We start from the raw sequence: 22,005 nt of genomic DNA, 5'->3' as shown, positions 1-22,005 counted from the left end.
TCGCCATCAGCTGCCCAGACTGATTTTCTATATAAATGCAAATGTGCAAGACGCAACAGCAGCAACTGAAGCAGACGCGCGCGTGTCGCAAGTTGCCCTGTTGCAATATCGCATAGCCAATGCGATGCCCTCCAAGGTGGACTTCCCATTTAATTGAGAGCTCTTGACCCAGATAATGGACTGTGGATTAACCTCGTCGTCGTCATCGTCGTTCTTTTTTATTGCACTCTGCTTTGCTATTCCAATTGCGATTTACTGCCTGTCATGCATACTAATTACTATGATAGCATTTGCCTTTAATACATCGCCATTAGCGTCATCGCTGTCTCTCGGCTCATTGCTAAGGCCAGAGCGATTGCCGTTCATCTCGAGTATTCGGCAACATTTTATTACTTAAGCAGCAGCAACAGCAACATCGACAGCAGCAGCAGCAGCAGCAGAAAAATCAATCAAAATAGAGTAGCAAGGCATTTGACAACACATCAATCGCTCACTTAATTGATTGCCTGCAGCAGTAGCAACAACAGCAACAGTAACAAGAAAAAAGGCAGTCGCAACAACAATATTCACAATATCAGAAGTAACAACTGAAGCAGCAACTACAGCAACTGCTACAATCATAGTGGTAACAAATTTTGCGATAGCAACAGCAGTAGCAACAGCAATATGAACCTCAGCAGTAACAACACTAACATTATCAGCAGCAATTTTGACAGCAGCAGCAACATTGTGCAGGCAACGCAACAGCAATTGAGTAAAATTATTGCAGCAAAAGAAAATTGTAACAGCAATAAAACGAATGAAAGCTTCAACATTAAAAGAGCAGACACAACAACTTGTAACTGCAACAAAAAGTACAACAAATGATGCCAACTATCAGCAGCAATAATTTGATACCTTTGCACTGAAAGAATTTGTCTGAGGAATGAATAGTAATGAAATACTAAAAGAAAAATGTATAAAAAAGAATTCTAACTACATCGATGTGTTGTTAAGATTAATTTTTCTGCTGCACAGATTTACTTATAGATTCATTAAAAACATAACATATACTTTAATACAAAAATTGATCTTGTAAATTAAAAATAAAGTTTACTCTTTTAAAACTTTAAGAGGAAAGAATTTATTTTTCATTAATTTCCAAATTTAATATTTTAATTTAAATAAAAAAAAATACATATATTTTTTTTTAATACGATTTTTGGTCTTAAAAGTATAAAATTGTTTTCTTGTTTTAATTATAACTTTGTCTACATCAAATTTTCGTGTTCTCGACGCAATTTTTAGATTAAAATTCACAGTACTAAGACAAAAATTAATTAATTTTACAACTTTTTCAGGTTTACAAGCAGCATCAGTGCAACAGTGCAAATTACAGCTACAATAACTACTGCAATTGCAGTAGCAACTGAGCTTAAGCTGATTTCAAACTTAATTAACGTAAGCTTAAACAAAAGTTGGATGGACGTGTTAATCAGTTCATAAATGCGCCATAATGAATTAAAATAAAAAAATAGATTAACTCAATTTGTGTAGTTGCTTCAGCAGCAGACGCTGCCGCATAAGTGAAGTAGTTTGCAAGTCTTCACGCAAGTCAAAAATTCAATAAGTTGGCGAAAGTTTTGTGCGGCAACTGAAGTGCTTGCCGCGGTGCGCGGTGAGTGGCGCACCAAAAGACAACAGAAATTGACAGCATAATGCAACTGGGTGCAAGTTTTCAGTGCGGCACTCGCGGCACTTGCAATTTATTCATATTTCGCAGCAGCTGGTGCTGCGACAGCTGCCACAGAGCACCACGTAGAAGGGGATGGAAGGGATATAAATAGGAATAGGAAGAGTTATGTATTGAAGGTATGTAATAAAAGGTAGCACTGGGGAAATGGCTGCAAGCAAAATGTGTAGCATACTTTGCTGCGCGGCGAGTTGTTAAAGTTATTCAGCGGAAAAATGTAGCACGCAACAAACTGCTGAACTCGCAGGTTCGCAGTGTGGCAGACTGGCTGACAGGCTGCATGCCCCACTAATTGGGCCATTAATAATGCGGCTTGTTTTTGATTTTTCATTTTGGGGCAACAAGTCACAACGTGTAGTATCTTCCTACAAAAGTTTTACGACTAAAATATTATTTTAGGTCTGCTGTGCGAGTCTGCTGCCAGTTAGCAGTTCAATGCGTTGAGGCGTCAACCCAAACAGAGCCAGAGGAGCCATGGAGGAGATAGAGGAAAAAGGTAGAAAGAGCTTGTGGGGACGAAATTCGAACTTTTGCTATAGTAGCTTGGCCAACGCAATTCGAGGGTTGACTGTGCAAACCTTTTTGCGGCTGGATATGTTTTTGCGCTGCCACACAAAAGGATAAACTTTAAAAAGCATAGAAAGCGAATGGATAAGAGAAAAGCGAGAGGGAAACGGAAGTGATTGAGAGATGAAGAGGATGGATAAAATTCTTTTGATAAAGTTTGTATTATGTTTTGCTGGTCATTTAATTGGTTTTGGGTCTCGAACTCTTAAAGCTTTGACGCAATCGTTGGTCACAAAACTGAGAACTCAAATGCGACGCACTTTGTTGCAAGTTTTTGTGCAGCCGAACTTCAATGCTTTGCAGCAAAGGAATGCCACAAAAGTGTATGACTTGCCCCTAAGGTCAATTTTGTGACCAGAAGAGAAGGAAAAAACTAAGTACTTTTAGACTGGCCAGCAGCTGCTGTTAGTCTTAAAGTTGCAGGCACTGTTTGTGCCACATTAGCAACGCCATTTGCACAAAGTACGAGGCAAAACGTAAGAAAAACTTTATGCAAAAGTTAATTTATAAGCATCAAAAGATACAAAATGCTGTGCGCAATTTCCGGTTTCCCCAAAAAACGTTTATTTTACCTTTTTTGCATGCCCAAGCATCAAGCAACAAGTGTTGACACATACAGAAATGAAGGAGAGAGAGAAAGAGAGAGAAGTTTGGCAACGCTTCGGTTTGAGTTTGACATTCGTTGAAAACTTTTGGTCTAACCTGAACTGACAACTCGTGCTTTTGCTTCTGCTTCAGTTGTTGTTTCTTGCTTTGCTCCCTCTTCCCTCCTTCCTTCCTCCTCTTGCTTTGCTTGACAACCTTCTGCCATTACTGGACAAACTTTGTGATGTTGTTGTCTCTTGGCTTAATTCAATGAGAACTGCTTAACGTTCAGCGTTCAACAACGCTCAACGCTGCTGCCAGCTGCTAATGGCGGTAATGCAATTTCAATTTCTCCTTAATATTATTAACGCCATCTTTCGGGCGTCAATTAATACCTGGCTGAGTGTCTGACTGGCTTCTGTGCAGCGGCACATCAAAGAGCCAAAGCCAGAGCCAAAGCTATGGCCAGGCCAAAGCAAACAGCGGATGGCTAATGTCAACAGCAACTGGAACCGGGGAATATAGCTTTAATTGTGTCTACTCAAATATTGGCAAGTCCTCAGCCATGCTGCAAAGACAATGCGCCATTAGCATTGTGGCATCAGACTGATGGCAGGTGGCAGGTGGCAGTTGAAACTTGGCTGCTTTCAGGTGCGGTAAGTGACCAATGCGTCGCTGCCACTGACACACTAAAACACACAGCAGGAGACGGTGTCAAAAGCAAAGCAGAACCTTTCGCTTTTTGGGGTTCATTCGACTGCTGCTTTTGTCGCATTAGCTGAGCTGTCATTTTAATTGTAGCACATTTGTCAGCGTGTGCTACAGGGCGTATGCGTGATTTACAGCCAAGAAGCTCTCGCCTTGATTGGCATTTCGCTTTGTGGCTAATGGCCCAAAAGTGTAGCTGTTGCCTCACACAGCCATTTATTTAAAGCTAATGGCTGAAATTCGCCGAAAATCAAGTTACGACTTCACTTCACTCCACTTCACTTGACTTCACTTCATTTCGCTTCACTTTTGCCGTCTCATCTGTCAAATTTGTTGTTGGTCTGCCACAAGAAAGTCTGATGTCGAATGTGTGTGCTCTTTAATCGTTGCATGTAACTGACTGAACTCTTGACTCTGTATTGATATTTGGCCTTTAATTGCTTTGCAGGGATAACGGGGCGTATGCGTAACAAGCAGCAATCATTCGGTTTGATTGATTATGACTAGATCACGACTCGATAGTCACCTTCTATATTGTTGTTACTGTTGCTGTAATGGAGCTGAGCAGCCTTCGAAACGGCTGTCAAGGCAACGCCTTCTTCTTCTTTGGATGCTCTGCTATTGTTAGAAATTCAGATGTGAAATCGTTTTCGCTTTAGCATTTTGCTTTTGCCGCTTGCCGTGCGACACTTGAAGTGCGAAACTGAATTTAATTTGTGCCACTCGCATTTCCAATTACATTTTCAAGTGAATACCGTGTGTTGTTGTTTCTCTGTATTATGCATGGAAATTCGAGACGCTGGAATTTATTGAGCAAAACTTTGTAGTCAAGCATATCAACTTCAGAATGAATCAGATTATGCTGCCGCTGCTGCCAGCTCAACAAACAATATAGTAACTATAATAAGGATGAAATTGTTGCTCTTCATATTGTTGCTTTCCATGGCAGCAACGGGTCACTCCATGCAGCTGTATCGTGTGCCCTTGCGTCGCTTTCCCTCGGTGCGTCATCGCTTCCAGCAGTTTGGCATACGCATGGATCGATTGCGTCTCAAGTACAGTTCGAAGAGCGAGTCGGGTGCGGTTAGGAATGTGGCGTTGAGCAACTATCTGGATGCACAATACTTTGGACCAATTAGCATTGGCACGCCACCGCAAACCTTTAATGTTATCTTCGACACGGGCTCAGCGAATCTGTGGGTGCCCTCGGAGAGCTGTTACCACAAGTTGGCCTGCCAGATACACAGTCGCTACAATGCCAAGCGTTCGCACACATATCAGGCGAACAACAAACGCTTTGATATTCAATACGGCTCTGGAAGTCTGGCGGGTTTCCTGTCACAGGACACGTTACGAGTCGCCGGACTGGATGTGCGCAATCAGACCTTTGCCGAGGCCACCCACATGCCGGGTCCCATCTTTCTGGCGGCCAAATTTGATGGCATCTTTGGCCTGGCGTATCGCGGCATCTCCATACAGAACATCAAGCCGCCTTTCTATGCCATCATGGAACAGCAGCTGCTCACACTTCCCATCTTCTCGGTCTATCTCAATCGGCATGCCAGCAGTCGCCAAGGTGGGTTTCTCTTCTTTGGCGGCTCCAATCCACGCTACTATCGTGGCAACTTTACTTATGTGCCCGTGACGCGTCGTGCCTACTGGCAGGTGAGGCTGGAGAAGGCGAGGATTGGGCAGCTGCAGCTGTGCCAGAATGGCTGCCAGGTGATCATCGATACGGGCACCTCATTTCTGGCTGTGCCATACGACCAGGCCATACTTATTAACGAGTCCATTGGTGGCATTCCCGCTGCCTACGGTCAGTATACTGTGCCCTGCGATCAGGTGGCTCATTTGCCGCCGTTGAGCTTTGCCTTGGGCGGTCGTCGCTTTCAGCTGAGGGGCGAGGATTATGTGTTCCACGACATCTTCGCTGACCGGACCATTTGTGCATCGGCATTCATTGCCGTCGATTTGCCCTCACCGACGGGACCACTGTGGATACTGGGCGATGTATTTCTGGGCAAATATTACACCGAGTTTGACATGGGCAATCATCGCATTGGTTTTGCCGATGCCAAGGATTGATAACGTCGTCGAACGCTTTGCTCATTAAATGGCTGTCATGACAGTAAACATCAGGAATTCCTGTGGCTGTGTGCTGTCAAAAATCAAAAACAGTATTTTATTATTTTATTACCTGCGCCTCAGCATCAACCTCAGCAAACAAGTAACAAGTATACGCAGTGGAGCACAGTGTACAGAGGCTGACGTCAATGTCCGTTAAATTGCGTGGGCGGAAGCTAATCAAAATTCGCTTGCAGGCACCAAAAACTGAAGAAGCCTGCGAAAAAAGAGCGAAACATTTGAAAGTGGGTAGCTCTGTAGAGTTGGTGCTGTAATTGATTCGCTGGCAAAATAAAAGAGCAGCCGCAAAACAAAAAATGAAACAAGAAACCAAGAAACCAAAAAGAATACACAATGTCCTTAGCCGCATGTTGAAATCCAGTAAGCACTTTGTGAGCGCTTCAGCATGAAATAAATAGCTTTAAGTTTACGACTGACGCGTTGCGTTTGCATTTGAATTTAAATTTGTATCGCTTCAAGTTTCCGCTTCATCTTCATCTCGCTCTCTTGTGGCTACAATTTTTAGGGTTCGGCGAGTTTTTGCGGTTTTTACGAGCATGCACAGCAAATTTTTAGCTATATATGCGCAATATACGCTCCATTCGTCTATTCTCGCAGATTGCCAAATAAACGGGGTTGCTACGTCCAACCTGTGGTATACTTGATATTCTTGTTTAGGGTAGCTGACAGTCTATGCCGTTCTCTGCCGTTTTTTTGCACGCTTTTTTTGCCACTGACCTTTCGCCTTCGTTTGCTTTCTTGCGGCTTACAAGACCCTTTATTGATACTCGACTCGGCAAACTTCTTTTTGGCCTTTTTATAGCCCACATCCAACCCCCAACTTCTCTTCGGTTTGTGGCTTTAAAAATTGTTAACTTTGATTGCTGTTTGCTTAACCTTTTTATTTTCTTTCCTTTTGGCTTTTCATAATTTTTGCACACACACTCGCACACACAACAAAGGGCGGCAAATGGCGGGCTGCATTAGTTAGGCCATAATGAGTGGCTAAAACGGAAAGCCTAAAGCTCAACGATGACTTTCACTTGGTATGTAAAAGTAATCTGGCTGTCAATTTCTCATTTGCCTGGGAAGTCCCTTAGTCCTCAAAAGCTACCTAACATAAAATCCATTTGGCAAAATGCTACTACTTCTACGTCGTAGTACTTGGGGCCGGGCTTAAGCAAAGGCGCGTCGTTTTTTGCCAGTTAACTGCTAAGCCTTTATGCAGGACACACCCCGACAGCAATAGCAGCAACAACAGCTACAGTACCAACAACATTAAGCTGCCTTTTTCAAAGTGCAAGGCAACAACAAATTGCGAGGGGAGTGACTGATGAATTTGCTGTGTTTTGTATGCCAGTTGCAGCATTGCGTAAAAGTGTCGCCTGGCAATCAACAACTACAAACGAAGGCAGTAAATGGGGAAGAGAGAGAGCGTGAGAGAGAGGACATCAATGAAACAGCTTGTGGCAGTTGTCAAAGTGCTTTATCGCTTCAATATCCGTTCACGATAAAAAGGGTTCACTTTGTCGACAGAAACAGAAAGTATTGCCTACTTTTGGGCGCTCGATGAAATCACTCGCAATAATTGTTAATAAAAGGCACACACGCGCGTCTTTTGCTTGTGTCTCCTTAAAGCACCTCTTGACAAATAATTCAAGCGCCAAATCGAATCACATGCAAAACAGTAAGCGTCACACATCAGCGGAAGTGAACTTCGAGTGCGCACCCTCTCAAAATTGCCATGGCATTGCCATTGGGTAGGCGATGAAAGTAATTGGGCTGCCAGCTCACTGCCTACTCTGTGTATTTGCTAGACAATAGCGGTCTAAGGCATAAGATAAACGCGATAAGTATCACAAAAGCCAAATGGCAGAGCGAAAGCCTGTGTGTTTTTGCTACAGCCGCTGGCACTGCGTCTGACAGGAGGAGTCAGGGCTGTGGAATTAAATCATTCGATAAGATTATGCATACATTGTCAGTGCCAGCAGCATTGTCCTGTCCTGTCCTGTCTTGTCCTGCGCTGTGCTGTGCTGTTTCTATGCCTCCGCCTTGTCGCCACATTCCTATGTAAATTTATTTGCTTGCCGTTTTTATTAAAAAAATTTTCGTTGTCGGTTTGCCCAAAATCCTTGCTAATGACACTCAAAACTGGGCTAATGAGTCAATAAGGCAATTTGCCAGTAAACCAGCAAAAAATGAGGGATGCCAACGCATAGAGAAGGAGAGATATGAAGAGAGAGCTGGTCAAATTATTATGCCACTTAATTACTTTAATATGGCATTTATGGCAAATGCTTTTGGTAGTAGTATTCGGTTATCAGGCTGACAAAACTGCTCGAACCGCAGGCACTTTCATTTCGGTCAGTCGCCCCTCTTTGCTGCCCGTTGCCTGCTTTGCTGGACCCAACATATTTTGACAGGCCCCAACAGGACCAAGCTCATACACACATGACATGGATACGGCAGTGGCATAACCTTGCCTGTTTGTTTTGTCCCTGGTCTGGGGAGCAATGGACACCTGTCTGCGTTGCAAATGTCAATTAGTTTTGAGACAATACCAATTAAATTTGTGTGCACACTTACTGCACACACACACAAACACACTCAGGTACCCACACACATACATTGCGAGTGCAATTGAACTTTTGAAGCCTGCTGGCAATTACTTTAAGTGCATACGCTTTAAAGGACATCAACTTGAGCGGATTGCTATACGAAAAATGTACTTAAAACTCGAATGACATAGCATCATTTATCAAAAATCCTTTTGTCTGTGCCAGCATAAACATTAATCTAAGCGCCGTATAAGTGTCCCGCCACCGAGGGCGACTCCAACTGTTGCCGCTGTAGCAAATTGCCAACTCCCGCCAAGCGTTGTGACAACCCGCTGAGCCACGAACGAAATAGCTCACAACATGTTTTTTTTGTCCTAGGTAAGATTGTGTATTCCCTGCCTTTTGCAACATTTTCTTGAACATGTGTTTGTTATGCATTCCTCTTTTTGTGTTTGCTGATGCTGGTCTCAAGGACATGCCTCATGTTGCGAGTCGATTGCCAATCATCGTTGTAACAACTTTAACTGGCAGTGTGGCTCATTTTTTAAGCGGCAAACGTGACAATAACAGAGCCCAATTAAGTGCCATCCAGTCAGGCAGCTATAGTAAAGTGAAATTACGCATACGCCCCATGACACAAGCTCGTTTACTATTAGCAGGTTAATTATTTGCCGCAATTGGTGCACCCAAAATTCAGTTTGCACTGTGTTGACAGCAGTCTGTATCTGTGTGTGTGTCAGAGTGTATCTGTGTGTGTGTGTCTGTGTTTTAGCATTGGCACTGAGCCTTTGTCAGCTGTCGGAGCAGCAGATGGCGCGACTCGCGTGGCGCACGTCTGTGATATGCATACTAATTAAGCAGTTTCCCCTTGGCTTTAAAACTTCCAAAAATGAATTTTAACTCTCGCACACACAGTTCGTCTCACTTGCACAGCTTAAAAATGGCTTTCCGAAAAACGCTGCATAATGAAGCTAATCAGGCGCGAAGCTTAGTGCCCAGTAAAAAAGTGTTGAATTTGGAATTTAATTGCGACTCCGAATACGTCGCAATTTCCAGTTAATGAGCAGCTTGGCAATTGGCAGTCAGCTCACTGCTTTGCATATTCAATCGTCAGCCTGAATTTAAACCTGCAATAATACCTGGCAGCAACTTGAGCTCCTTTAAATTGCAACCCTTTAAATGGCGGTCCACAAAAATCTGACACAAAATAAAGCAAATTAGAGGGCAGCAAGCTTGTAACTTGATTTTTGGCAAACGCCACGGAAACTTGCCCAACAAAAAACATATTTAACACCTTGACAGCTTGGATATTCGAGCGTGCGTGTGTGTGTTGTTATTGGTATTGGTGTGTTTGTGCAGCTGACAGCCAGGAAAACTTTTTTGGCGCCCCGTTGTCAAAAGCGTAGAGTCATTTTTAGTTGTTTACAACGCCCCAACTGCCGACTGGGATTCATGTCAAATGGCTAAAATTGGCACTGCCCATAAAAAATATTAGTGAAACGCAGTTATTCAATCTCCACTTTTAGCACAAGCTTAGTTAGAGCTTCGAGCTTAATTGTTACACAGCTGTTGTTAAACAATAATTGGGACGCAACAAACAGTTGCCTCTAAAACCAGTTTTGCAAATTTGCTGCATATTCCAATTATAACAGAAAATAACTAAACGTGGATTTTTTTAAGAGTTTTAATCAGTTTTAAAAATTCATTGACTATGCTAGATTCATAAAATTGTTTCAGTAAAATAATCTGTTGCACATTTAGTATGTAAATTTCTTAAATTGTACAAATCTGGTAACATAGTTGAGTTAATATTATATAATGAACAACAAAATGTTAAAATGTATTGCAGCAAGTAATTTAATATAATTTCATTTGTTGTTGTTACAAATGCTGTTGTCGGGTTTTTAGTTGCTTTTGTTCACCAATCGGTATTTTTTGTATGGTATATTTTAAATTTAATGGCATATCCATATACCACATTTAACACTCGGTATATTTTTGTATTTTTCATTATATTAATTTGGTATATTTCATATTACACTGTTATGCTTTTATTGAAAAGTTGAGCACCCTCGATTGTAACCTTTTTACTTTTATCGTTAAGTTTATCTGTTTAAGATGAAAATATCAAATTTGCTTTTGCTTCTTTTACATTATTTTTAAATAAGCACACTTGTAAATATTTCTTCACATATTCTAAGTTAAAAAATAACTAAATTTATAAACATAATTTCATTGCAAATTTACACTAAAATATATATGTAAGTGACTCTGCTAGCAATTAAACAAATTATAATATTGATATGTTTATGTGTAAACCTTTTTTTAGCTTAAATGAAAATTAAAATACAACTACTATTTAATCAACCTCAATTTAGAATTTAGCAACACAATTGCACTGCAGAGTTGAACTAAAATGATGAAGTGACTCTACTGGCAATTAAACATGTTTAAGTAATGTTTAAATGTACTAAGACACTAAAGTTTTGCTTGAAACAAACTTATGCAATTGTGAAGTGTCCTCAAATACAATTCATAATTTCCTTCGCCTCCCTTTTGTCATTCGCTTGCCCCTGGCAGTCATGACAATCAATCGCCTAACCGAGCGTATTGGTTAGGTTAACCACATTGTACATTGATTGCATTTTTGGGTAAAGTGTCAGTTGCGAGTACGAGTGCGGGTGCAACTGCCGAGCGCAGACACATGGTATAACATATGGGTTCGCAGTTTGATTTATGCGTTCTGCACTTTTGATAAAGTGTTTGGCATTCGACGTGAACGTTGCCTTGCATGTTCTGTGCCAGCAGCAGAATCTGTTGATTTTGCAGTCAGTCTGTGGAGGAGTCAGTCATTGGATATGGCCAAGAGCAGCAGCAGCAGCTTCTTTCACATTGTGGCATTGCCATTGTCATTGCTTATTGGCTATTGTTGGAGTACTCTATCCGAACCAAGTGCCAACCGAACCACAACTCGCATGCTGTCCCGGCTTTGACTATGCTTCTGAGTCTGACTCTGGCAGCTCATAAAAGTTGCTCGTGCATAGATGTGGATAGCATGTCTCTTGTGGATTTCCTTTTTCCTCTCTCTCAGTCCTTTATTTTTTTGTATTCTACTTGTATTCCTTTTCCGCTTTTTATTTTTGTATTTTTTAGCTTGGCTGCTTACATAGAATTATGTTGTGTACACAAACATGAAGTTTGCTCTTTTCATCCTGTGTGCTCTGCGCTGTTGCTCTTGTTGTGTTGTGCTGCTACTGCCACCTGGCCTCAAGTGTGCTTCAGTGATTCAGTCGCTTCCCTCCCCTCCCATTCAGCTCTTCTCATATCTCTTCTGTTCTGCCGTGAGGCTTTTGAAGTTTACCACGGAAATACAGTGTAACTTTATCAGCATAAAGAAGCAACCAGGAATTTTTCAGCTTAACCTCTCTCTTTCTCTCTCCGCTATTGTATGCTGAGCAACAAAAGACCAATTGATAACAGCAAACAACATAATTAGCTTGTTGATTTATTTGAATTTAAGAAATTGCCTTATCTACTGTGTGAATTACGTTTAAAATTTGTCACTTTAATCATTTTCAATTTAAAGTGATTATACAATTTGCATTGTTCACGCTTAATTCACTCTCAACCTTTTTGATTGCGCGATGTCCACGCGATTTTTGCACATTACCGCACAGTGAGCTCATTAAAGACGCATTATGCGAGCTATTCAATGGATTGAAATTGCAAATTTTCTGTTAAATATATTTAATGTAAACATGACCCTTTGCACTCATGCAATATGCAAAAGCGATTATTAAATTTTCCAATAATTTACGACTGAGTTGCAAGAGTTACACAAACATTGTGCAACAAGCAATTAAACTCATCAATTGCCACAGTTGCAAATCCACAAAGTTGCAACTTGCGATGAGCATAAAATAAATAAAGCTATAAAAATATATGTATTACATATGTGTTGCTGCTAAAGGAGGTTACGAGTAAGTGAGGTGCCCAGGCATAAATCCTGGCAGCAGCAGACTTCGGTGCCAATTTGATGGAACGCGGCGCCAGTTCCAACGCCATCGCAAACGCCAAACAAAGCGTCACCCAACCCCCACCAGAGAATTTGTTGACTTAACTGCATGACTGGGTCGCATTGGGTTTGGGTTTTGATGGTTTGGGTTTCGGGGTCGGATGCGAGTGAGGGCTTAAATTCCGGTCCTCGGGCTCTGCGACTGCTTCGCTTGTGCAATTCCCATGCCGACTGCTGCCCGGAACACCCTGCAACTTTTAATTTGTAAAATTTGTAACGAAACTTTCTCTGCACGCATACCCTGTAATCGAAGCAGTTTGTAGGGTATACACAGCTAAGGAAAAGTAATTAAATTGCAATTAAAATCGCAGTGAATAGAGTAGTTATACATTAATAGTTATTTCAAAAACAAAGTTCAAAAAGCAAAATTGTAAACAGTATCTTAATAGTCAATCATTTACAGCAAAAGCACATAAATCATTTGCCGTTGTTTTCCTTTTGTCTTGCAGTATTTACTTCATTGTTGTTTCGCCCGTTCTCAATTTGTTCGTTTCCCTTCCGCTTCGCCTTCCACTTCCCCTCTTCGATATGCAGTGCGAAATGTTAAACAATTTGTGCTGCATTTTCAGTGTTAAATATGCGCAGCTATTTAGCATGTTTGTCTCATTTGCATTGTGTTTTACAGGGTAGACAACAAGGACAACTTTTGAGCAAAATAAATTTGATTGTGCTTTAAACTTTTGACAAAAACATAATCTCAACTCATGCATTTAGAAATTCTCTCGTCTTCGTTGGGTTGTCGACTAGGCAATCAAATGTAAATCCCAGCTGAATCAGCCCGCATGTTATTAACTTGTCTCAGTCACAGCAAACCGTTTGTAGCTTGACCAACAGTCAATAATAAATGATACAAATGGAGCAGCACGAGTCATGTGAATGCCCTTATGCTCAGAGCATCCCAATGTGGGAGTCGACTTCAAAGGGCAAAGGCAACAAAAGTGTATTCGCACAAATTTCAATGTGCTGAAACTGTATTTGATGCATAAATCCATTGAGATTGCTGTCGCTGTGGCTTTAAATAAAATGTCGAGCCTACCAGAGAGAGAGAGAGAAAGAGAGAGAGACGATGCAACTTTTCATGTAAATTATATGCGGAATTTCGAGCAATTGATATTTTTTATAAGACTTCTTTCAGCTTTCCGCTTTCTGCTTTCAGCATGCGGCATTCGGCGTTCAACGTTCGGCTTTCAAGCACGCGCCTTTCTAACGAGACGCATTTAGTATCGTGTCAGCGACAGCTGAGAGTCCTCAATTCCCCCAAGGCACGCAACTGCGCTCCCCTCTTGCCTCCACCCATTTGCTTTAGGCAGCTGTAAAATATTTGCGGCCATCAGCAAAGCGGTTGCCAGACAAGTGAATGTGCTGCGAGTGACTCACAATTTCCGTTTCTTTCATATTAAAAATGTGGCAAACAATTGCGGAGCCACTGTGAAATTGAAATGTTTGCCAGCTGGCTAAAAACAGAAGCTTACCTAGGCTCACATGGCGTATGCTTTATTTATGTTTAAGCCATTCTAAATAAGCACAAGTCGGCTGTGGACATAAATCTCTCTTTCTCTGGCCTAAGCTTCACCAGACACAAAAATAGCACTCGCATCCTCGTCCTGGGGCCATTCGAAGTACAAGGTATCCTTGTATTCGTTTAATGGCCATAACAAATTTATTTCAAATTATGGCCAAAAAAACAGACGAGCAGAAAAAGAGCTGCGTCTCATGAATTTCTTTTGCGTGCAAACAGAACACAACAAAAATAGAATGTAAACACTTGAAATTGAATTTTAATAACAAGCAAAACAAATCAAATGAAATATTTAATGAGACATTAAGTCATTTCTAATTAGTGTTCTTGTGGCAAGCAACAATTTTGCCGCACGCATCTTCAGAATTCCCCCTCGGTGTTATCGAGCAGACGGTTTAGATTTGAATACATATTAAATTTTTGCGTTGCGCCCTTCATTTTAAATGCAAATCAGTTAAAACACAAACGCAGATGCCAATGGCTGGCGGGTAATCAATACGCACAGGTTTTGGTTGGGCTAAACTTCAATGTTGCCACGTCTGTGGCAGCTTCTTGACTTCAAGGTTGTGTTCGGCGCCTTGGGGCGGACGTTGCCCGCTGAGCCGTAAACATATGCCACAGGTTTCTGTTGCAAAAACAAAAGCAAAGGTAAAATCAACTCAATTTGAATATTTAATCCCCAACTGTGGCGCAACTATAAATTAGTTATGAATATAGTCTTTATATTGGGTCCAAAATATCAATTACTTAGATCAGCAAAATCAACATACATACAATGTATGTTCGTGCGATATGGGGCGTATGCGCAATATTGAACATACATATGGCTGCTGCATATTTTCTAATAAAATGCAAAATGCTTCGAAGTGTATGCAAGGATATTGTAAATTTGTCAACAATCATGAACCAAGTTGAACGATTGAACAAAGTTGATTAGCAGCAATTGAGAGAGAGAGAGAGAGAGCGGGGAAAACTTTGTGTTTTTGTTTATCTAATTGCAGTTGGGAAAGAGTATCTAATATTCAATTGCCAAAGGGAGAGCAGCAGCAGTGCTTCTGTTTTTTTTCTCTTCTTTTGATAAACATAATTTGCTATGTACAATGCAGCTGCATACACAATGGACTGCAGACTGCAAATTGACTTTATGTTGGAACAGAGAACAGCAGGAAAGGAGGCAGGCAGCAAGCAACAGCAGGAACTGCCAACTGGAGTTGGCAGGATAAGGAAAGTTTCATGTGCAGCTTATTACATTGTTGTAGTTAGTATAGGACTTCTTTAAGAATTGCAGTTTATGTGTGTGTGCGTTTTGTGAGCGAATGAAGACAAGCTACATTAATTAACTGCAGAGGCAGCAGAAACAATAGAAACAAATTGCCAAGCATTGCAACACGGAGGGAATGTTGAGCGCTGAGTTCTGAGCTTTGAGGTATGCAGCAGCTGTGCCACATAAAGTGCAAAGCGATGTTGCCACTGCCACAGCAGCAGCTGCAGCAGTTGGTTGACAAGCAAGGACGTGCCAAAGGACGAATTCAACATATTTCATAAGACATGTGCGTTGTGCACAACTTCCAAGATTGTTTATTAACAATTTTTGCATTTATATATCTTTGTGCATCTTTATTGCAGCTGCACTTAGCCAGATGCCAAGATGCTTGCAACTTTAATACAATATGCATGCAAAGAAAAGAGCAGCAGCAGCTAAAGTGGCCCAAAGGGTCAAAAGAACAACGGGCAAATTTGTGCTTTCCTGCTTTGTCCTGCGAGGGACATTTTACGAATAGCACTCAGTTTATTTCTGCCAATTTGAAAATCTAATCAAATGTCGTTTACTTGTTTTGCTGCTGCTGCACTGACCCAAAGCATGTCAGTGCTTTAATGCGCTGCATGGAAAGTGGAAATGCATTTAATAAGTTCACCCTGCTGAGGGTGCTGCAACCAAACAACCAACCATCCAACTAGCTGGCCAGCACACACCCAATAATTTATGCATGTCTGACATTCTGCGCATTACTCGGCATCCTGACCAAGGACCTCCAACTGGGTGTGTACTCGTGTAAACTTGCAGTCGACCAGCAGCTATAGCAATAGCTATAGCTATAGCGATTGCTGTGCCAGCAGATTGGACAGTTTGATTTGCATTTGCATTTGGTATTTTGTCCAACAGCTTGACGAATTAAGGGCGACCAACTTAAAGCTCTGACAGCCACGTTAACAACAACAACAACAACAGCTAAGCTGAGCTCCTCAATCAGTGTTTGTGTCTGTGCTTGTGCATTTTAGGCGCTTCGGCATTTCCATTAGTTATCCAAGCATAAGTTGTGGCCATTGTGTGAATCGTCGTCGCATGCAAACATTTATCTTCATTTGCTCACAGCACAAGAACAAAAGGCCGCAAAGTTAGTCAGAGGCAAAACACAAACTGAAACTGAAACTCAAGCTGAAACTGAGATTGAGCAGGGGAATGGGAATGAAACTGATTATCCCTTAGTAACATATGGTTGCATAATATCCTTGAATCCTTAACAGAACTATTCTTTACCTTTTAAGCCAAAGAGCTCTCTGCGCTATTGTCGATGTTTAATAGTTATTCGCTCTGCTTGTATCCTCTTAAAAGTTAACTAAACCTACCCATAACAATAACAATAGTGTCAAGTTGATTACCTTTCATGTTGCATGGCTCTCTCAATGCGTGAGTGTATGTGTGTGTGTTTAAACAAGCAAACACTTAACAACTCAGCTGCCATATGACGCTGCTTATATCGTTGACACTCATCTGGGATACAGAGACACAAAGAGGGAAAACTGTCAGCTCATGTTAAGCCAAGAACAACAACAAATGTTTCTGACTGCCTTTGGGCCCATTTTCGAAATTAACCTGACTCGCTGCTGTTTGGTTAGCTCGTCTAGAAGGCGACGCGACGCAACGCGACGTTAGTTTAAGCGACTTGCGTGTTTAATAGCCATCTGCATATGCTCAACTCCATTCCAGTCCACTCCAACTCCCACAACGCCCCATCTAGTGTGCGTGTGTATGCTTGGGCTTGGGGTAGGCCTTCATAGCTATTTCGGGGGAGCTGGCGCACGGCTGTGTCACGTTCAGAGACACAACATCCGCTGTGACTGGCATGCCAAAAATACAAAACAAAGCCAGAGATAGAAATGTTTATATGCCAACATGGCAATGACTTCATTTGGCTTATATAGCAGACAAATACGGATATACACAAACACATCCATGGAACATAGAAATGTGACTAAATGCGACTAAAATCTGTTTATTTATTTACTCTCGCTCTCATTCCCTTTCACTGCCTGCAGTTTCGACAATCGTATGCAAATGATATAATATTTACATTTGATTACACTGTTGGCTTTTATTTGCTGTTGCTGCGTTTGACATTGTCGTCCCCTCGCTTTGCCATAAACCATAAAATTCAATTGCATTACAGTTGTTTTTATACGTGTTTGTTTAACGTTGACACTCGTTCTACGCTGCGTATGTGAAATTATTATTTATTAAATTCGCCTGCGGATGCCAGTTTGACATTCGCTCCGATTGTGCTACCTTATAAAAGCTACCTCGCACTACGGCCGTAGATTTTTCCCATTGGTTAACCCATTGAGCAACGTAAAACTCAATTACGTTACGGCTAAGCCAATTTGCCGTTGCACTGATGGCAAATTAAAGTGCAACCACAGTTGTAACTGCAGCTGTAACGGCAACTGCATTTGACCCTAGCAAATGTACACTCGACATGTGAATGGCTTTTACTGATGCTGAAGCTGCTCACATGCTGCTGATGCTGCTGCTGCTGGTGCTGCTGTCATTGGCAGCCACTAGGTGGCCATAATGTGCGACCACTAACACCAAAACGATGACAGCAGCACCGACAGCTGCTCCTGCTTCTTCTATATCTCTAGTTTCTACTGCTCCACTGTCATTGCTGCCTCGCTTCTTTGTTGCGTGGCGTGTCCCCTGCGGTGGTGTTGCGTGCTCACACTTTGTGGTTCTACTTTACAAAATGACATTGCCACTTTTCCAGCTAGCTGATAATGATGATGACAGAACATTTGCCAAATCAATTTAGGCTGTGTGCGCGCGTGAGCGAGAACTTTTCCACAGAATGTCAATCGTGGAAATGAAATGGGATTTCAAACTGGGAATTAAACAGGAAATAGCATATCGATATCACGACGTACACAGCAGGCGAACAGCATTAAATGCAGCCAGTTTCCTACTGTAGCTAAAGTCAGAGACACACACAAGAAAAAAATAAATAAAAATTCATTGCAATTGTCAGACTGTCTGCGTAAGAAAATACCCTTTTAGCTTAACAGCTGCAATGGCTTAAAGCTTCGTATTCTTTTCTCTTATGCCAAATGGGGGAAATATGCAAAACGGGGAATAGAATATAATTTGCACTTGGCAAATGCAAATATTTTCGTTCGTAATGACTGCTGAAGAACTTATTGCATCGTAAACTGAGAGCACTTTATTAATAAATCCCTCAAGCTAAACCTTGCGCTTAATCACAGGGTGTAAAAAAGGTGTTGCATACTTTTGGACGCTGCGGTTATAAAATTGGATGCCGCCATTTTGTTTGCGCTGGGCGTGCAGTGTTAATTAAGAGCAGCGCATGCAAAAAGGGAAAGAAAGAGAGAAGAGAGAACGCATTATCCGTGACGTCAGTCAGCTGGGTGTTGCGCTGCTCTAAATATTTGTGCATTTCATTTTGATTACGAGCATTGGCAGTTGGCCCCACTTCCCCCTCCTTCACTATCATTCTTTTTGCTAGGCACTGCGTTGTTATTGCCACACAATCTCGCTGTGCAAATATTTGTATTGTAAAAGAAAAAACATACGCACACAAAAAGCTCCATCAACCAAACTCTGGTGTTGACTGAAAGTCATAACTGGGTGCTACTCCTATTGATTTCAGCCGGATTTAAAACACAAAAGCTGCAGTTATTTACGCTTCACTTACGAGATTTTTGCTCTCGACTAAAACTGAAATTGAAACTGATACTAGAGGCACAACTAAAGCTAAGCGTGAGATGGTGGCTGTTAGACGCGTCGTTGGACCAAACTGACCAGAGCCATTTTCATAATAAATTTATAACGAATGTCACGGCCTGTTATAATTAATGTTCTCCATTTGTCTAGCCGGACATTAAGGCGGCTATTTAAGCAAGTGAATGCCAATTGAACGCACACACGAAGCGTAGGCGACAAACAAAAACGAAGGCGACTACGACGACGACGGCGAGGGCCAAGTGAAATATGTATTATGCCACCGAAGGAGCAGCAGTGTCACCGCTTCTTCCATGCTGAGCAAATAGTTTGATTTACTGGCTGCCAAGCGCAGCAAAAAACAAACTTGCGAGAAAATCGCACAGGAGCTGCGCTCAGTCGGTTTCCCACTGACAAGCATGAGTAATAAAGATTGCATCTTGATAAATTATTTTTATGTTATTCCTATTCCAAAAGCAATTTGAGAACCTGCTGTTAATTAACTTTCAGAGCGTAAATACTTACTATATGTACCTTCAGGGCAGCTGTTTTCTCTTTTTAAATCACTCGACCCGAGTTAAAAGTATAAAGCGATTTGTTGAATGATTTGTTATCGCTTAGTCAATCCAATGAAATGTCGTAGTTAAGGTAAACAGGGGACCTCTTGACGTCCTGAGGATTTATGCAGCATTCAACGATTTTACAGCTTGAAGGAAATGCCCATTAAATGGACAATTTGCACGCCCGAGTCTTAAAACTTGCGCACGAACAACTTTGCAATTTGGCATTTATGACGTGCGAAAATCATATAGCCATAAAATGACATAATAAATGAGTAGTTAAATTCCCAAATCTTCACAGGCAATAAATTCTAACACATGGTCATGCATGACAAAAAAGTTTCGATTCGTTTTCGTTTCTCTTTTACTGCTTACAATGCAATTGTGCATTGCAAAATTCGCTTATATTACACAATTAGCAACTTTGTTGATACAGCTTCCCGTAAATGTGTTACAAGCGCTTTTAATGTGTTGCATTTATTTATAGTATATAGAAGAAGAAATATGTAGTTGCTGCATATTGCACGACGTATGTATGTAGCTCAAGGACTTGTACATCAACAAGTTCATGCAGATGCAGCAGCGTTCATAAATGATTACTCTCGATTGTAGTGGATGTAGATTTTAGTATGTGATCGTGGGCGTATGTATTTATGGATGTGTTGGGTGGCTCTAATGAGTAGTCTCAATAATTATCTCGTGCGTATCCAGATCAGGCACCGAAAACTTCATGGGCAAGTAATCGTCCGTATGCATATGCGGTATTTGATTAGCCTCTATCTGGGCCCGTTCATGGTCTTCATGGCATTTGACTTCATGCTTCTCATAGTCGCCAAACGTTTCGAAAATGGCACGACAGACCATGCACTCAAAGAAACTTCTGCAATAAATAGGTTGATATTAACATTGTAGCTAAGCGACGTTAGGTTCTCATTAACATACGGTTTCTGCTCTGCCTCTAGACGCTCCCTCGCCATGGCCGTAGCTGCTTGTATTGCACCGGGTACATCCACGTCGACGCCTTCCTTGATATGCGACTGCAGATGCCGTTTGAAGTTGGAGAGCTGAGTGAAACCCTTCTCACAGTAGTTGCATTGATAAGGCTTGGCATTTAGATGCCCCAACTTGTGCTTCTTCAGGTTGACCAACTGTGAGAAGTAGCGGCCACATCTCTGGCATCGGAACGGTTTTTCGCCGGTGTGTGTCATTTTGTGGCGCTTCATGTTGCTCTGCTGCGTGAAGGATTTGTTGCAAAAGTTGCATTGATATGGACGCTCGCCACTGTGCACGGCATAGTGTCGCTGCAGATTAACCGCCTGTGCAAAGGCCTTGGAGCATAAGTTACAAACAAATGGTCGCACATCGTTGTGCACCTTCATATGGCGATCCAGGTTGCCGCTGTTGCAGAAACTCTTGGAGCACAACTTGCACTCATAGGTAGTTTTGTTGTGGTTGTGCACCTCCTGACGGTGCAACGTTTGGTCGCGTTTACTTTTGAACGTCTGTGGGTTACAAATAAACACATGTGAGTACGGCCATACCAATATTGAATTCAATTTGGTGAGTGAAACTTACGCGGTCGCAACGCTTGCAGCTAAACTGATTGACCACCGTCTCATCGAATTCACCCGGGATGCCCGCCATTTTGGGCGCTGCTACAACATCGATACGAAGCGATTATGTACACTAAAGTATTGTAAATATAATAAACACCTTTGCAAGTCGTGTAAATGGTAAAAACTTACATTGAATTGCCTAATTCTCTATGTAATTTTCGCGTCTCTTGGAAAAGTCATATGGTACTAGTAATCAGTGTAACCACATTTGGATTTCAAAATATACCATATTACAAGTATTCGAAATATACCACTTCCGCAATAAGAAGTTTGGTTACACTCCTTTTGGTGATGGGACCTTTAACAACTTTAGCATTTCTAAAATAATTGGTTTATATTATTGATTGATAATATTGATGACATAAACCATTTAAATATTGCAACTAATGTTTTACTTTCAATAAACCAGTTTGGGGATTTAAAAATATACCACATGCTTCTGCAACATGCTAAAAGGTCACACTGCGCACACATTGGCACAAATAAAAAAAATAATCGAATGTTCTTCGCGAATTTGTTGTTTGTAATACATCGGATTGTCAATTTGCTTGTAAAATATCAGAAATTTGTAAATTTCTGTATGAACAAGCAACTGTTCTTAACGTCAGCATGTAGAATTATCTATATTGACTTATAAATTATATCAATATAATTCAAAAATATTTGTAAACAGTAGCAATACTTTGATTGAAAAAAGAACAACAAACTCCTATCAGCTAGACAACGTTCATATATAATCAACAAATCTTGACAAAACATTTAAATACCGTGGTAAAATATCTTAATAATAATAGTTTATTGTAACTTTGCTTATTTTGCAAACTATATTCAAGAATTCGTAGACAATTTATGGAGGCGTTTTGAATTATACCGCGTTTTGGGAATGTATCGATAAATGTTTGTAGACAACAAGAGAGATTTTGTTGCGGAAATGGTTTTGTTTGGTATAT

At 41.2% G+C, this 22,005-nt stretch overlaps 2 protein-coding genes across 2 annotated transcripts; one reads left to right on the top strand and one right to left on the bottom strand.

Annotated features, from left to right (window-relative positions):
• The first annotated feature begins 4,144 nt into the window (after window positions 1-4,144).
• Window positions 4,145-6,153, top strand: LOC117571583 (lysosomal aspartic protease). Its single transcript, XM_034253799.2, has one exon. It carries the CDS (start codon window positions 4,502-4,504, stop codon window positions 5,675-5,677), a length of 1,176 nt encoding a protein of 391 aa, XP_034109690.1. The 5' UTR covers window positions 4,145-4,501; the 3' UTR covers window positions 5,678-6,153.
• A 13,632-nt stretch (window positions 6,154-19,785) lies between these two features.
• On the bottom strand, window positions 19,786-21,290 carry LOC117570795 (zinc finger protein 239). Its single transcript, XM_034252650.2, has 4 exons — window positions 21,185-21,290; window positions 21,015-21,125; window positions 20,382-20,941; window positions 19,786-20,319 (listed from the first exon to the last, which is right to left on the bottom strand). Exons 2-4 carry the CDS (start codon window positions 21,081-21,083, stop codon window positions 20,112-20,114), a joined length of 837 nt encoding a protein of 278 aa, XP_034108541.1. The 5' UTR covers window positions 21,084-21,125; window positions 21,185-21,290; the 3' UTR covers window positions 19,786-20,111.
• Window positions 21,291-22,005: the final 715 nt, after the last annotated feature.

The sequence above is a fragment of the Drosophila albomicans genome, chromosome 3 (genome assembly GCF_009650485.2).
Source record: "Drosophila albomicans strain 15112-1751.03 chromosome 3, ASM965048v2, whole genome shotgun sequence".
Taxonomy (NCBI): domain Eukaryota; kingdom Metazoa; phylum Arthropoda; class Insecta; order Diptera; family Drosophilidae; genus Drosophila; species Drosophila albomicans.
Note: the sequence above shows the minus strand (reverse complement) of the source record. Positions and strands in the feature narration are given on the sequence as shown.